Raw genomic sequence first — 17,305 nt, 5'->3', positions numbered from 1 at the left:
CTAACTTGTCTCATTCGTACCCGATGTATTTGCCCGAGTTCGAGTGCTTCTTTGGTTCTTAACATAGAAGTATTTTACAAGTTTAGTTGTTTTCTTCAATAAGCTGTCATCTGTGTCCGCCAAAGCTGGAGTTCTTTGTGGATTCTTGATGCTCAAGTATCTTACGAGTCTAACCATCCTCCAAACGCTCTCATCGCCCGGAGTAACGTTTCGGCCTTCAGAGGCAACTTGATGTTGCCACCGATGACATATTACCGACAGTACAAGACAAATGGCAGAGGTGGCAACAGAGAGTAGATAGAGAACCTCAAAGCTCCGGAAGGTCAATTGTTGAGGTTCGCTAAAAGTTATGTTGGGTGAGCACTCATGCGAGGGAGTCAACCATATCTCTTGCAGTGACTTCAAATCCCCCTTCTCCGATAGATTTAGAATGGCTACAGAAAAGTCCCTGGCAAATGGCGAGCCTTTCTGGAAGGCCTGAATGGGGGAGCAAAAGAAGATTTCAAAAGGGTGAAAACTCAAACAAAAATGCATAGATGGAAAAGGAAAAGGCAAAAACAAAATCAACTCACAAAGCCCAATCCTGCAAATCTGGCGGCACGTATGGTGCCCGTGAATCGCTTGCAATACTTATCGAGGAAAACTTTCTCATACGGGAGTTCAAGAAAGGCAGCAGATATATTGTTGCTTTTGAATTCCATTGGGTAGCAGTCTTCACTGCTGACATTCACGATATTCTCTGGCTTGAAGTTAAGCACATTCTGCAAGTATTTATGTACAAACGAATCGCCATCGCATCCAACTTTCAAGTTGTTTTTCTTCAACCACTCAATATCTGTAACATTTGGTTGCAGTTGTTGCACTGTGAGCAATGAAGACAGACTAGCAGTGTAGCTCGAGTTTAGGATCAACACCATAAAGAGCCACACTGCAACAACCATACGTGTTAAGTTGTTGTGGACTTTCTCCTCTGCAAAATGAACTCATCTGGTATTATGAGTGCTTTCAAATCCTAAGTAAACCAATGTTTCTGTAATAACAGAAACAAAAAAACAAAAAAAACAAAAAAATGAAATGTTCTTAAGGTTCATTATTGAGTCAAACTCTAACGAATTGGTATGCATTGAGGCTCCGTTTGTTTCGTCGTAAAATGATTTACGGAAAATGTTTTTCCGTATTTTTGGGTGTTTGGTGCGATGTAAAATAATAGTTAAATGAAAATATTTTCCCTTTGACCGAAAATTCTTCTTTAATTTTCAGAAAATGGTTTACAGTTTTCAAAACTATTTTCCAAATCGTAAACCATTTTTCAACTTTGAGTATCTCATTCTCAAATTGACAAACATTGCCAAGATTCGCCCAGGACCCAGTCGAGACTTTTAAACACTAAATTACGAAAATATCAATGTCGGGTCTTGGGTGGATCCTGCCAGGGCCACAGGCTGATCCTGACGGGGTCCTGATAGGGTTTACGTGGGGTCCGGGCGGGTCCCGGGTGAGTCGCAATGGGGTCCTTGTGGGACTCGGTTCGGACACCTTATGAATTGGTCCGGACATTTTCGTAATTTAGAGTTTAATATGATTTAATGAATATATATATATATATATATATATATATATATATATATATATATATATATATTTATATTTGTGATTTTCCGTACACGCTAAACACTGTAAAATGTTTTTCAAGAAATCATTTTTCAATAAAATATTTTCCGACGGAAAGCATTTTACGTCGTAACAAACGGAGCCTGAGTTATAACAAATCAAACGAGAATGCCCTCAAAGTTTGTATTCTAGCAAGAGAGAGTTACTAGAAGGTTTTGAGAGAGAGAAAAGATGAGAGAATTTTCTGTATATTGATACTTACTATGAGCAAAGAATAGAGAAGAGAAGGTAAACCAAAGTGCAGTGCTAATCTGATTCTTCCATGTTCCAACAAATTCTGGATTGGATTGGCGCTCAAGGAGCCAAACAATGATCATTGTGTACAGCAAGAGGGCACCAGTCACCGCCCACATGCTCCAGGTGAAAGGCTTGGTAAACGTCAATGGTGACCCTTCTGGTTTTGCTGGAACTATCATCGCCAAACCAGACTCAGCATACGGAAGTGTAAAATCCGCATATCGCAATCGATCGGCAAGTATAGTCACGTCGCCGATCACAGCATCGTAAGTCTTTTTAATTTGATATTTTCACCCACATCACAACAATGCATATATATAAATCCTAGTTAGAACAAATAATTGTAAAAGAGAAAAAAATAAAGGAAAAAAGAAGTTAAAGTTAACCAACTATGATTATTCTACTTGGGCGTGTTCAGCTGGGACTTAAAACACAATACAAATGGGTAGGATATAATTATACATGCCAAAAATACGTTTATAAACAAAATTGAGAAAAGTATCTTGTTCAACACCGCAATAGCAATTTGAAAACATGAAAATATCTACATATTTAAACCGGTAAGGAAGCGTGTCTTTATTAAAAAAGTAGATTTTAATGGTCGAACAACAATTTTAAAAGTCGAATTGCGATTTTACCAAACGTGATTTAAAGGAGTTCTAGAAAATTAAAGTTAGATAAACTAGATCAGTGTAGGAGCCATTGTACGCCTCAAATTCAAAAGGCAAATCATACCCTAAGAGCTCTTTTACCTTCAAGAAAATTTGAATGCAGAAACCACCATATTTGTTCGGTTTCTCCCCATACTCAACCTTCACAAACTGATTTTAAAGTCGAATTGCGATTTTACCAAACCTGATTTTAAAGGACTTCTAGAAAAAAGTTATTACCTTGTTATAGATGTGATAAACCAGGTCGTCGTAGGTGCCATTGTACGCCACAAATTCAAAAGGCAAATCATACCCTAAGAGCTTTGTCAGGTTCGAGAAAATTTGAATGCAGAAACCATCATATTTGTTCTGATTCGGTGTCTCTCCATACTCGACCTTCACAAACTTCTCGAACGTTGTTCTCCCCGGGACTCCAATCTTCAGTGGCTTTGCATTTGTCGGCATTTCCCAACCTTTCGGAATCCGGTTTAAGTGCCCAGGCCAAATTACTTGACGGCCGTCCAAAGTTTTGAGGGTGTTAAAAACATTTTCACTTCCATTTTTCTCTTCACTTTTTTTGAAACCAAGCTCTGGTGTCCAAAGGCCTATTTCCTCGTATCCCTTCCCATTGTTCTCAGCAACGTTAATAATCGTCAATGTATTATTAGTGTCTGTGAGCTGGCCTGCTTCAAACTGTATTTTTCCAGTTAACCCAGAGAAATTGCTTGACAACATATTCTCTAACAACATCTCTGGAGTACTAGTAATGTTACTTGCCATTTTCTTTATCGCTTGTATAACAATTCCAATGCTGTCGTATGCTCGCAGGGCATAAATTCCAGGGTCGGAGTTATCTTCCTTCGGATATTCACTTCCGAAAACTTTCTGAAACTGTGCATGAAAATGGTGATTCTCAGAATAGTAGTTAGTCTTGATTCCTAATGCACCTTCCATGGAGGATATAATAGAGTCATTAACAGAGTGCAGCAAATCTGCAATGTTGTCTGCAATAATCCAAGCTGAGTCATTTCCTACGAGTCCCATCTGCTTGGCTTCTCTGAACAAAAGAGTCGCCATCTCTAATGATGACTGAAGAACTATGAAAACCCGACACTTTGTTTTGTTCAGGAGCTTATCCAGCTCTTCATGGACAACATGTTCCGGGTCTGACACCAAGGAATGTGGTTGGAGAACCAAACGGTACTCAATTTCCGAACCAACATTTCTGAGAGTCTCAGATAAAATTGCTAACTTGCCGGAAGCGCCACCATATGGTTCATCTTCATAAATGGCTATGACCCTTTGCCAATTGTAGGCCTGAACAATATCTGCAATACACTTTATTTGCTCAGAACCATTTTTAGCCATTTGTATCAAATAAGGCCAACGAAGTGACGTTTTGGGTGGGTTGATGGCTGGTGCTGCAAACAAAATGACTGGAACATGAGCTTGGCCTCCAACATCAGCTACTACAGCGGCTTCCTGCCATGTGTGCATGCCAATAATCACTTTCACCTTTTTTTCTCTCTAATGAATTCTTCAGCTGTTATACCAAAATTTAGAGATTCCATTAATGTACATTGTTAGCACATTTTAGTATTGAATGCAGAAACAAATTGGTAAATGAAAATGTAAGGGAATTTATAATTAATTAAAGGATAGTTAGTTCTTAGACTGTAACTCTTAGCCGCCTTTGTTTTATAAACAATCACCATGAACGACAATGAATTTTTTTTGATACGGTTCACTACCTCCCTTTAATCCAGCCAAGGGTTCTTGCAAAACAAAGACACATGGATCACTTGTTTTAAATACTGGTGGGAGACATTGATAAGTACCAAAATATTCATATTTTAGCCCTTAAACTTGTATATGTTAATTCCTTAGTTTTGTTAGTTTATGCTATTTTATTTCCTATTTGTATTTTCTTTGTTTTATAGGTTTTTGGAAGAATAGAAAGCGTTTCCGGAAAAGTTTCAAGCTTAAAAGGCAAATTGAGAAGACCTAGAAGATATGGTTAAGCTTAAACAATCATAATAGAGGACTTATATGATGTGGTTAAGTTTAATCAAATAAAGGAAAGTATTAAATCGGAATTTCTCAAATTGAAGACAAAATCGGATTTGATTCAAATTTGGATTCTGTACATGTCTCGGTAATTTGACCATAACTTTCAGCTCAAATATTCAATTGAGGTGATTCAAGCTGCATTGGAAATATAACTCAAAATGTTACAAATCATTGTGAAATAGCATTTTCCAAATTCGGATTTCCGCTATGCCAAAATCACCCCGCAAGATAGGAACTCAATTCTGGACGAATCCTATTCCTATTTGGACTTAGGTTTTCTTTATCCTAATTAGACTAGGACTTAAATCTCCGAATTTTTTAGGCTTACTAGAGCTTCTAGGACTCTCCTAAGCCCTATAAATAGACCTCTAAGCCTCACAATTCAATACAGAATTTCAAGGAGACAACTTTAGGGAGAGGAATTGGAGACTACTTCTAGGAGCGGTTTTTGATTCTTTCTTTCCCTTTTCTTTTTAGTTTTAATTTAATTATGTGTAACTAACTCTTAAGGAGGGCTAGATTGAAGCCCTAATTATGTTTATTTAATATTTTAATATTAGCGTTTTTGTGATATTCATATTGTGATGCTTAACTTGATTAATGCATGTTTTCTTAAATTCCTCATATGTGTGTAACTGGCTTTTATATGCATGTGGTATGAACTAGTTAATCAAATCAATTTGGATGACTGAGTCCTGGGTTTAATAAGAGTAACAAAAGAAATCCACACTGGCCTCTTGGGTTAATTAACATGGGGAACCGGGAGAAGATACCCATACCCTAGGCCTCATGTGTTTGTCGATTTCCATAGATTTATGCTTTCTTAAAGAATAACTTAGTATACACCCATGCTAAATCCTTTAAGAAAGAAAAGAGTTAGAGTATACACCCATGCCTAACTCGTTGCTTAGGAAAATCTATAGCTTAAGGAGTATACACCCATGCCCTTAGGTTGACAAACATTGAGTATTCATAATATGATTGGATCATTGGCATATTGCTATATTATCTAAGTATGATTAGTGGTGGACATCAAAACCCTACTTTTACTTTTACTTTATATCTTTTTATTTCTTTTTCATAATATCAATTTAGTGACAACTTGATATTTTTAATCAATTCTAAATAAAATCAATAATTCTCGTGGGATCGATCTCGTACTTGCTGCACTATACTATCATTTGATCTTGTGCACTTGCGAGTAAAACGTACTAAATATTATCTATTAATTTAGATAGTATTTAGCACAACAAGTTTTTGGCGCCGTTGCCGGGAATTGCTTGATTTTGTTTGGAATTTTTTTCCCTTAATTTATTTTTGTTTTTGTTTTTGTTTTTTATGTTTTTTATGTTTTTATGTTTTTTTTGTTTTTTTCTAGTCTTCCGCAGTTCTTGTTCTACTTCCGGAGGTACGCTCAAGCGCCCATTCCAGGGCGATCAAGCGCACCAGTGCGATCGAGCACACTAGCAAGTGCGATCGATTGCACATCCGGACAGTAGCACATAAATTGTTTTAATTATAGGTCTGATTTTTTTTTCTTTTGTTTCATGCAGGGTCGTTCGAGTCTGCATTTTCGTAAGTTTTAATTTTGTTTTTATTTCCCTTTTATTTTTAACTTCTTTTTGTTATTTTATTTTTGTTTTCACACATGTGGGGAGGCATTCCGACACTCTATGAACCATGTTCATTATGCCATGACCCTTATCACCATGTTAGAGAATATCCTTCAAGAAGACAAATTTCTAACAAAATTTTTGGGCATAAGAACACATCGTTCTCTAGACTAGGGAACGATCGCTATTTTGATTCTTATAACCCGTCATGGAGCCCAACAGTCTAATCTTTCGTGGCAAGCTCAAGCTCCTGGAAATCATGCTCCACAATATCATGAATCGCACCATCAATCATATGCACAGTTCTATGATCAATCATATTCTTCTCCCATTGATTGACCTCAACAATACCAAGAGCAACTGCAATACCAAAAAGAACTACCTCCTCCAAAAAGGCCTATCTTAGAAGAAACAATGTTAGCTTTTCTTAGCCACAGTAAAGCCTATAATCAACGGTTGCAATCCACATGTGCCAAGATGGAGGGCCATCTCAAGCAAATATCAGAATTCCTCAAAGAAGAAGAGTGTCAAGGTCAGTTGATGGCAAATCCTAATGAACAATACATGAAGGAAGAGTGCACTTATTATCATGAGCAAACAACCACCACACTTGGGAATGAAGAGACTGGTGAGGAAATTTTTTATGAGCCAAGTCTTGAGGATTCGATGGGAGAGTGTTTTGATCAATTTGGAGGTGACCTAGACCTGGATAAGCTACTTGAGCATGCTGAAACTTCTAATGAGCCAAGTCTTGAGGATCCTTTGAGAGAGTGCTTTGATGAATTTGGAGTTGACCTAGACCTGGACAAGCTACTTGAGTATACTGAGACTTCTAATGAGCCAAGTCTTAAGGATCCATTGAATGAGCGTTTTGATCAATTTGAATTTGACCTGGATCTTGACAAGTTCCTCAAGCAAGCTGAGATGTTTAGTGAGCCAAGTGTGAAGGATCCGTTGGAAGAGCACTTTGCTCAATATGAATTTGATCTGGACCTTGACATGATATGTGAGCAAGCTGAGGCCTTATTGGATTCCTGATGCAGATCACAGGTCCCTTGGAAGCGCGATCAATCGCACATGTACCTGTGATCGAGCACAATTCCAGACATTTGCGCACCAAGTCCCTGGAACTACGATCGATCGCCCTTCTACCTGTGATCGATCGCAAACGGAGCTGTTTATGTTATATTCCGCATTTTTATTATGTTAAGCCGTCTTTATTTCATTGTTTTAGTAGGATTATGGTTTTGAGAGTCAATATTTCGTTATTTTATTAGGTTTAGGGTTTTGGGGGTATTAATGTCATATTTTATTATGTTTAGGGTTTTGGGCTATAAATATATGCTTATAGCCTCTAGAGAAAACAGTTTTTGATTATTATTTGGTTTTCTCAATAAGAATACTCAGAGTTGAGTTTCTTCATTACTTTTCCTTAAATTCATAGATAGCATCTATTGATTTGAGAAGGTTTTTTTGATTCTTGTGATAGTCTCACAATCTTAGAAATATTTATCTCTTCTACTTGTTGTTTTCTTGTTCATTACAATCCTACGCTGTATCAGTTGGTATCAAAGCTCAGTTACTTTCCATAAATGGGGAGGAGCAACCGCTTTGCAGACATGAAAGATGTGTACGTGCGCACAAAGACAGCATGTAAGGAGCAATCGGCGATTCGTTTGAGGCACATGAGTGGTGGGCAGAACAATTGTCGTCGCCAACCAAGACCGCGATTCGCGGAGGTGGAAGGCAAATCTATCGCTGAACCTTGGCAACACACGGAGGATCGATTCAGGGTTATGAGGGATCAAATTGAAGACCTCACTACCCAATTATCCAACTTGTGTGGTCAACATGGGAACGGATCTAGAAGCCCGTTTGCGGAGCGCCGAACGCACGGACATCAGCACCTTGCGCAAGCTCATGCCAATCGGTGGGTAAGTAGATTTAAACTCAAAATTCTAAAATTCGACGAGGATCTAGAACCCGACAAATTTTTGGATTGGGTGTTGGCTGTGGAAGAGGTTTTTGAATTCAACGGGATGCCCGATGAACAACGAGTCTCTTTGGTGGTACATACATTCCGGGGAACAGTTGGTGCGTGGTGGCAACAACTAAAGAGAACTAGGAAGCGTGAAGGCAAATTGAAGATCAATAGTTGGGAGAAACTATTGAAATATATGCGCGTCGCTTTCTTGCCCCATAGTTATACCATGGGTCAAAAGTCACAAAATTGGAGACAAGGGTCTATGGCTGCGACAAAGAAAATAGAAAATTCCTACAAAAAAGTGGCGTTTAGGAAAACATGGAGTGAGGCGAAGAGTCCACAACAGGCCAATTGGACTCTTACTTGCCAACCACAAATCCATAAACCGAATCCATATTCTGTGGAGGAGGAAAAATAATCTATGGATGAAGAGTTTCAGGAATCCGAATTCAGTGATGAAGAGTTCAGACATGAAGATGTTGTAGATCCTTCGCAAGGATTTGTCGATTGGGATTCCCCACCAACCTATGATGACGATGTCAATGAGGAAGAACCGATTGAAGGACCTTTGGCATCCGACCTAGAGGACGAGTACGAAGATGATGGATTTTCACCCATGTTCGGCGGCCTCTACCCCGAAGAAGATGACCAAGAAGAAGAGTACAAAGAAGATGGTTTTTCTCCCATGCTTGGCAGCCTTTACCCCGAAGATGATCAATTGGAAGAGGAAGAGCCCACGGGTGACATCGACAATTATGAAGAGGTTGATGAAGACTTTTCAGGTGAAGTGCCTAATTATAATGATGAAGATGGTTATATTGATTTTCTTGGTGTTGAAAGTATTTTAAATTCTCTTAACAACAATTGTGATGGTGGATGAGGAGAATTATATGTTCACAAGGGAAACAACGGTTGACCCGTCCTGGAGTATATTCATGGCACGTGAAAGGGAGAAAGAACGAGAGAAACGGCAAATTTGAAGTATTGCCAAGTGGTGTGTGGGGCTTTCATGACAACCATCAAGGTATTTTGATGATGAGAAGCATCATGTTTATTTTGGGGTGTTGCCTTGTTTTGATCTTGAGGAAGGGCGAGTGGAATGAGTTGACTGGACATCCGAAGGACCGTGGAAAGAACTGGCCGAATTCGAGGGCGAATTCTCTCCAACAAGGGGAGCATGATGCAGATAGCAGGTCCCCTGGAAGTGCGATCGATTGCACATGTACCTGCGATCAAGCGCAATTCCAGACATTTGCGCACCAAGTCCCTGGAATTGCGATTGATCGCACTTCTACTTGTGATCGATCGCACACGGAGCTGCTTATGTTATATTCCGCATTTTTATTACGTTAAGCCGTCTTTATTTCCTTTTTTTAGTAGGATTAGGGTTTTGGGAGTCAATATTTCGTTATTTTATTAGGTTTAGGGTTTTGGGGGTATTTATGTCATATTTTATTATGTTTAGGGTTGTGGGCTATAAATATATGCTTATAGCCTCCAGAGAAAACAGTTTTTGATTATTATTTGGTTTTCTCAATAAGAATACTCAGAGTTGAGTTTTTTCATTACTTTTCCTTAAATTCATAGATATCATCTATTGATTTGAGAAGGTTTCTTTGATTCTTGTAATAGTCTCGTAGTCTTAGAAATATTTATCCCTTCTACTTGTTGTTTTCTTGTTCACTACAATCCTACGATGCACCAATTCCACTCCTAAGAACAACAAGGTGGAAGAAGAAGATGAGCAAACTGAGGTTCTAGAGGAGTTACATTGGGAAAAGGAAGAGAGCACTGAGACTTCTTCAACATCAGCTCCTATTCCCGAATTACCAAGACTCCAAGAGAGAAGTCTGCTGGGGTTATGTGATGAGCAAATTGAGGACATCAAGATAGATGAATTCCCTGAGTATTATCCAGTTCATGATTCCCTCCCGGATGAGAAGCTGTGGGAGAAAACTCAAAGTAGTCCTCCCCGATCTATAAACAATTGGAATCACCTTGCAATAGAAAAAATTCATTCCCTTTGGGGTAAGAGAATGAAAGACTGGTGCTTCAAGTTTAAAGTGCCACAGTCTGGCTGAAGATGTTAAACTTAGCGCTCATGGGAGGCACCCCATAGCATATCCTTTTTATTTCCTATTTGTTTTATTTTTCTGTTGCTTATTTTTAGTTTCGTTTTGTTTTCCCTTTGTTACTTTAGTTTTTTAATTTTCAGGAATAAGTGTGCTTCAGTTCAAGTTTTGGGAGTGTGCTAAGAGCCATGCCATTCTAGACATGTCATCCATCTCTCGGGTAAGATCTTTCCATGTTATACACACATTGGGGACAATATGTAATTTAAGTTTGGGGGTATGGGAGACACTTTACACACTTTGTCCCATTTTTTAAAAAGAAAAAAATATGCATGTTAATGTTGTCTTAAAATTTTGGTTGATCTTAAAAATTGTGATTTGATTCTCATTGGTGAGCTTAAAATTTTGAACACATGATCTGATGATAGGATTTTTCAGTTTGGTTACTAGCTTTGGCAGTTGAGAATTTACATGCTTGATCTGATCTACACAAGCACATTAGCACATAATTTGTGGGGTATGACATGAAAGTCTGATGTGTGTGTTTTTATGTCATGGGTGAAACTGTATGACTTATTAGATGAATACTTTGGCATATTTATATATATAAAAAGAGAAAAAGAGTATAGAAAAAGAAAAAAGAAAAAAGAAAAAAATGATGATCATTGATAAGCTTTTCACTAAGTAACTAGACCTCTTGCCTCAAAGCATTGAGTGTTCACATCAAAAGGTGAAAAATTTTGATTTGGTTAATGTCATGGTTAGTTTGGATTCGTAACCTTTTTGACTCGAGTTAGTAAGTCCTTAAGGGTGTTTTACACCTAATGCCCTAAAACAATCTGGTTTGGGAGTCATTGACTTAACACTCGCTACATGGGTCAATTAGAAAGCTTAAGGGAACCAAACATTGCACAGCCTGACCAAAAAAAAAAAAAAAAAGTTATGCCATAGATATTCATTCTAATGGAAATTTCAGTGAATTTTAAGATATTGAGACATTGCACATTAGAAATAATTGGAAGCTTCATATTTATGTGCTAATTCACTTTACATTGTTTCAAACTTGTAATGCCTTAACATGTCTTTTGTAAGTAATTAAACTTTAAAATTCCAATTCACTGTGAAGATGGAGTTTATCTTTTTAAGCTTGTTAATGAAGGAAAGTCATGATCTTGAGTGATACCTTAATTTTGGATAATATGAAATTGTGCATAATGCTTGTGAGTAACATTTTTGGAAAACCCTCACGAGACTTCACTCGTCCTCTAGGGAATTCTTAGGGGTTTAAAAGGCTTGTTGCAAATGCTAAATACAATCGTACATCCCATGGAAGATGGATTTATCTTTTAGTTTTCTGCTTTTCATTTTGTTTTTAGTTTAGTATTGCTAAGAGACTAGCAATATGTAAGTTTGGGGGTGTGATAAATACCAAAATATTCATATTTTAGCCCTTAAAACTTATATTTGTTAATTTGTTAGTTTTGTTAGTTTTGTTAGTTTATGCTATTTTATTTCTTTTTTGTATTTTCTTTGTTTTATAGGTTTTTGGAAGAAAAGAAAGGGTTTTCGGAAAAGTTCCAAGCTTAAAGGGAAAATTGGGAAGACCTAGAAGATATGGTTAAGCTTAACCAATCATAATAGAGGACCTAAGTTTAATCAAATAAAGGAAAGGATAAGATCGAAATTTCTCAAATTGAAGGCAAAATCGGATTTGATTCAAATTTGGATTCTGCACATATCTCGGTATTTTGACCATAACTTTCAGTTCAAATATCCTATTGTGGTGATTCAAGAGGCATTGTAAAGATAACTTAAAGTGCCACAAAGTATTGTGAAATAGTATTTTCTAAATTCGGATTGCCGCTATGCGAAAATCACCCCACATGATAGGAACGCAATTTTGGACGAATCCTATTCCGACTTAGGTTTTTTGTATCCTAATTGGACTAGGACTTAAATATCCGAATTTCCTAGGATTACTAGGGCTTCTAGGGCTCTCCTAAACCCTATAGATAGACCTCTAAGCCTCACAATTCAATGCACAATTTTAAGGAGACAACTTTGGGGAGAGGAATTGGAGCCTACTTCTAGGAGTGGTTTTTGGTTTTTTCTTTTTCTTTCCTTTTAGTTTTATTTTAATTATGTGTAACTAACCCTTAAGGAGGGCTAGATTGAAGCCCTAATTATGTTTATTTCTTTATCCTAATTAGACTAGGACTTAAATCTCCGAATTTCCTATGATTACTAAGGCTTCTAGGACTCTCTTAAGCCCTATAAATAGACCTCTAAGCCTCAAAATTTAATGCACAATTTTAAGGAGACAACTTTGGGGAGAGAAATTGGAGGCTACTTCTAGAAGCGGTTTTCGGTTCTTTCTTTCCCTTTTCTTTTTAGTTTTATTTTAATTATGTGTAACTAACTCTTAAGGAGGGCTAGATTGAAGCCCTAATTATGTTTATTTCTTTATCCTAATTGGACTAGGACTTAAATCTTTGAATTTCCTAGGATTACTAGGGCTTCTAGGACTCTCCTAAGCCCTATAAATAGACCTCTAAGCCTCACAATTCAATGCACAATTTTAAGGAGACAACTTTGGGGAGAGGAATTGAAGGCTACTTCTAGGAGCGGTTTTCGATTCTTTCTTTTCCTTTTATTTTTAGTTTTTTTTTTTAATTATGTGTAACTAACTCTTAAGAAAGGCTAGATTGAAATCCTAATTATATTTATTTAATATTTTAATATTGGCATTTTTGTGATAATCATATTGTGATGCTTAACTTAATTAATGCCTGTTTTCTTGAATTCCTCATATGTGTGTAATTGGCCATTAGATGCATGTGGTATGGACCAGTTAATTAAATCAATTTGAATGATCGAGTCCTGAGTTTAATAAGAGTAACAAAAGAAATCCACACCGGGTTCTTGAGTTAATCAAGATGGGGAACTGGGAGTAGACATCGATGCCCTAGGCCTCATGTTTTTGTCGATTTCCATAAATTTATACTTTCTTAAAGAACAACTTAGTATACACCCATGCTAAATCCTTTAAGAAAGAAAAGAATTAGAGTATACACCCATGCCTAACTCGTTGCTTAAGAAAATCTATAGCTTAAGGAGTATACACCCATGCCCTTAGGTTGGCAAACATTGAGTATTTATAATATGATTGGATCATTGGCATATTGTTATATTATCTAAGTTGATTAGTGGTGGACATCAAAGCTCTACCTTTACTCTATCCTTATATCCTTTTATGTCTTTTTCATAATATCAATTTAGTGACAACTTGATATTTTTAATCAATTCTAAATAAATCAACAATCCTCGTGGGATCGATCTCGTACTTGCTGCACTATACTATTGTTTGATCTTGTGCACTTGCAAGTAAAACGTACTAAATATTATCTATTAATTTAGATAGTATCTAGCACAACAGGCACTCTGAGGCCTAAGTGAATAGGGTTATCTCTGAGTAAAGGGCTGAAGTAAGAGTAAGAGGATGTAATGTGTATACCTCTGATTTAGGGCTTGTTGTCTTTTGTAGAGTTACTATAAGTAAGTGATGTAGATCAAAGTGCTTGGTAATTCATGAGGAGGATTGGAGCATATGTAAGTGTGAATGGGGCCCAAGAAATTGTGCCCGCTAGAGGAATCAAGACGAGAGCACAAACTCGCGCTAAGGAGTGATCAAAACAGTCGTAGGAACCTTCGTTTGATAGCCCGTCCAAACGGTCAAGCAAACGGGACACTCTCGGGAGTTCTCCATAGTAATTCTCGATGCATCCATTCGTTGCCCCGTTCGAACGGCCTAGAGAATTAATGGCCAACATCGAAAATTCCCCATAGTAATTCCCGATACATCAATTCGAACGCGTATGTTATGTTTTCAGTTTACATACTTCAATTTCAGTTTTATTTTATGACCGTCTAAACGGAGGTATGTTCCATTCGAACAACCAGTGTAGAGTTGTTAACCGACTAATTTCTATTACTACTAGGGTTATGAGTTTTGGGGTCAATAAATACATGCTTATAGCCTCAACAACGTAGTTTTTGATATTTATTCAGTTTTTATCAATAAGAAAGGTTAAAGTTGAGTTTCTTCTACATTTTTCCTTCAAACCCTAGATAGACTCGAATGTTTTGAGAAGATTTCTTAAATCCTTGATAGACTCAATGTTTTTAAGCAATATTGTTCCTTTTCTTGCTATTTGTCTTTGCACCCACAACATCACACTACATCAGTAAGACAAGTAGGGCATGTATGTAAAACTCCAGGAGCAGGAGTGCCAATGAGAAAGGTGAATGATTCTTGGGAATGCCTTTCATTCCTAGTGTCATTTTGACGGGTTCTTTTCGTATATGGCGCGAAGGTCTATATTAGGTGAATTTGAGGGAAAATTTTGTCCAACTTGGAGAGGATGGTGCAGACCATTTTGCTAAGACTTTATGGACAAGTTTAAGCGAAGGAAGAAAGCTTCTAGAGGGTTGGCCTTTGATTTTGAAAGCAAGCAAGAGTTCCCTTGAGTCTTGCTCAAAAGAGTCACTTATGTTGGATCGGGCCTTTAACAATATCATCTAAAAACGAATTGGTGTCCATTAAGGGAAGCCAAATCCTTTTATGGCATTCGAAATCGCACCCCACAAGGCATGTTCTAAGAACCGTCCAAGTGAGTAGAGCGGCATTTAATGAACCTCAACAATCCCCCCCTCAACATGACGCTCTCGCGACTCGAACCTATGACCCTGACTCTGATACTATTTGTTGGATCAGGCCGTTGACCATCTCATCTGAAAACTAATTGGTATCCAGTGAGGAAAGCCAAATCCTTTTATGGCATTCGAAATCGCACCCACAAGGCATGTTTTAAGAGGCATTCAAGTGAGCAGATCGAGCGGCACTATTGAACTTCAACAACTTAGAATAAAAATTGTGGCAAGATTTTTACTCGACTGTTAATGATTGCCCAAGCAAGATGCTGTGGCAATCAAATAGAAAGTTTGCTTCATGTTTGCTCCACCCTCGGTGGAGCGAGATTGCGACTAATCATATGATAGAAAGTTCGCTCAAATGAGTTTGTCATTAGTTTAATAAAGGCTATTTTGTAATAAAGGCTACTCATTATTGTCAATAAGAATACTCCGAAGGAGTTTTTTTCTTCACTTTTCCTGTAATTCCTATATTTTTTCAAGTTTTGTAGAAGAGTTGTGAAGTTTAGTATGTGTGGAATCAACTTTTCACTCAGCCATGCTGCATTAAAAACATATATAGCATATTCTCCAACGCAAGCAATAACTGGGAACATTTTTATTCTGTAAATCTTTTCTATTAATATTAAAATGAGGAACAATTAATAGAATCTGGCAAAATGATGATAAGCGATCGAAACTCATATATAATAGCAACCAACTAATTAAAGTCAACGGTGTCCGATAAAAATAACATATAAAATATAAAAGAAACAAAAAGAATGATAGAATCAAGATGCAAATTATTAAGGATAATGAAAAAGAAAATAAAAAAGAGGAAAAATAAATACAAAATGAATGCGGCACATTCCTTAGTTCGAAATATTTTAGGATTTTAAACATTGTATGTCGTCATTTGTTTTTCTAGGCCCTTGTAACATGTGGCCTTCTCACATTTTATTTTTCTTAAAGCCTTTAACATTCTTTTGACGTTTTTTTTTTTAGGCTGGCCAGGCATGCATGTTCTTAAATCATTTTACAGTGCAAAATGTGTTTTATTGTATATGACAGGTGTTCATTTATCTTATTAATATTTTTAAGTTGACAACTACTAACTTATTAGAAATGATAAAAATCATTTTTTCACCTATTTCCGTATAGTGAATGAGTGAATTTACCATTAAATTTTTGTAGAACCCACGTAAGTCTAAAAATCTAATGATAGATCTAGATCTATTAGATTTACAAAAAGAAATAATTGAAAGAATGATCTCTTAAGTTATAAACACAACTTACCGATTGAAGCTACTGTAGCTCCTCTAAGGTCGTCCAGGAAATGGAGAAGGACTTTGCAAGTCTTCGACTTTTTGTTGTGGTTTTGAGCTTCAATTTCCATGGCTGTTTTCTCTTCTTTTCCCATACGGGTTTTAACATCAATGATAACACCTATACCCGTAACTTCGTTATTGTTTGCTTCAGCTCCATAGAAGAAGATCACAGTAAGAAGAACAAATATCAGTGCAGGGAAGAGCAACTGAGCTCTCGAAACCCGGCTAATTACTTGCATCTGACGGTACTGCATAGGGTAGATGGGACGTCGAATACTGCTTTGGCTTTAGTAATAGATCAGACAACCTTATCAACATCTTCTATGAGCGGAGGAAGAAGAAAACGCGTTATCTGGAAGACTATGAGTGTGGAATACTGCATCTTTGACTTTGTCTTGTATGGAGTCGAATTTTCTTGGCAATGATCGAGGGAATCCACCAACATTAATTAGTCACTGTTAGAGTGAAAGTCTCCAAAAGTCGGTTTGGATATTTAACAAGGATTAGACATTTGAGAAAGTTCGATATTGGAAGGGTATGCGCTAGCTGTACGTGATTCTTCCAGGAAAGACACCTTTGAAAGCCTAGCGGAAACAGAGAAGTCAGATGTAGGGTTTCTCGTAGGCTTCGTTTGGCATTGGCCTACAACTGTTTATTGGTTTGGAATTGTAGTAAAAATTGATTGATGTAAAAAAAAAATGAAAAAAAAAATGTATGGTATGTAAAAGTGAATTAACTCACCAATTTAATGTTTGGTGCATTAAATTGACAAGAGGTGTAGAGTCGTGTTAGAATAGCCATAACATTTTATTCTATATTTGTTCAATATTACAATTTTAATGTATTCAATAGGATCCATAGAATTTCTAACCATAATTATAATATTTGACTTCTATGGCTTATCTTACCTACACCACATATACATGCTCTATATAAATAGGACTTCTTATAAAAAATATATATAATATCAAATCAAGATAACAAACATGTA

At 37.0% G+C, this 17,305-nt stretch overlaps 1 protein-coding gene across 1 annotated transcript; it reads right to left on the bottom strand.

Annotated features, from left to right (window-relative positions):
* LOC132169783 (glutamate receptor 2.5-like) lies at positions 1-16,568 on the bottom strand. Its single transcript, XM_088515284.1, has 6 exons — positions 16,283-16,568; positions 5,804-5,814; positions 2,799-4,085; positions 1,874-2,180; positions 573-970; positions 1-477 (listed from the first exon to the last, which is right to left on the bottom strand). The coding sequence occupies exons 1-6, from the start codon at positions 16,566-16,568 to the stop codon at positions 1-3; spliced, it is 2,766 nt and encodes a 921-aa protein (XP_088371410.1).
* Between the last annotated feature and the right edge of the window lie 737 nt (positions 16,569-17,305).

Source organism: Corylus avellana, chromosome 1 (genome assembly GCF_965113065.1).
Source record: "Corylus avellana chromosome 1, dhCorAvel1.hap1.2, whole genome shotgun sequence".
In the NCBI taxonomy this organism is placed as follows: Eukaryota; Viridiplantae; Streptophyta; class Magnoliopsida; order Fagales; family Betulaceae; genus Corylus; species Corylus avellana.
The sequence above is the reverse complement of the archived record's forward strand: the minus strand, read 5'-3'. Positions and strand labels throughout refer to the sequence as shown.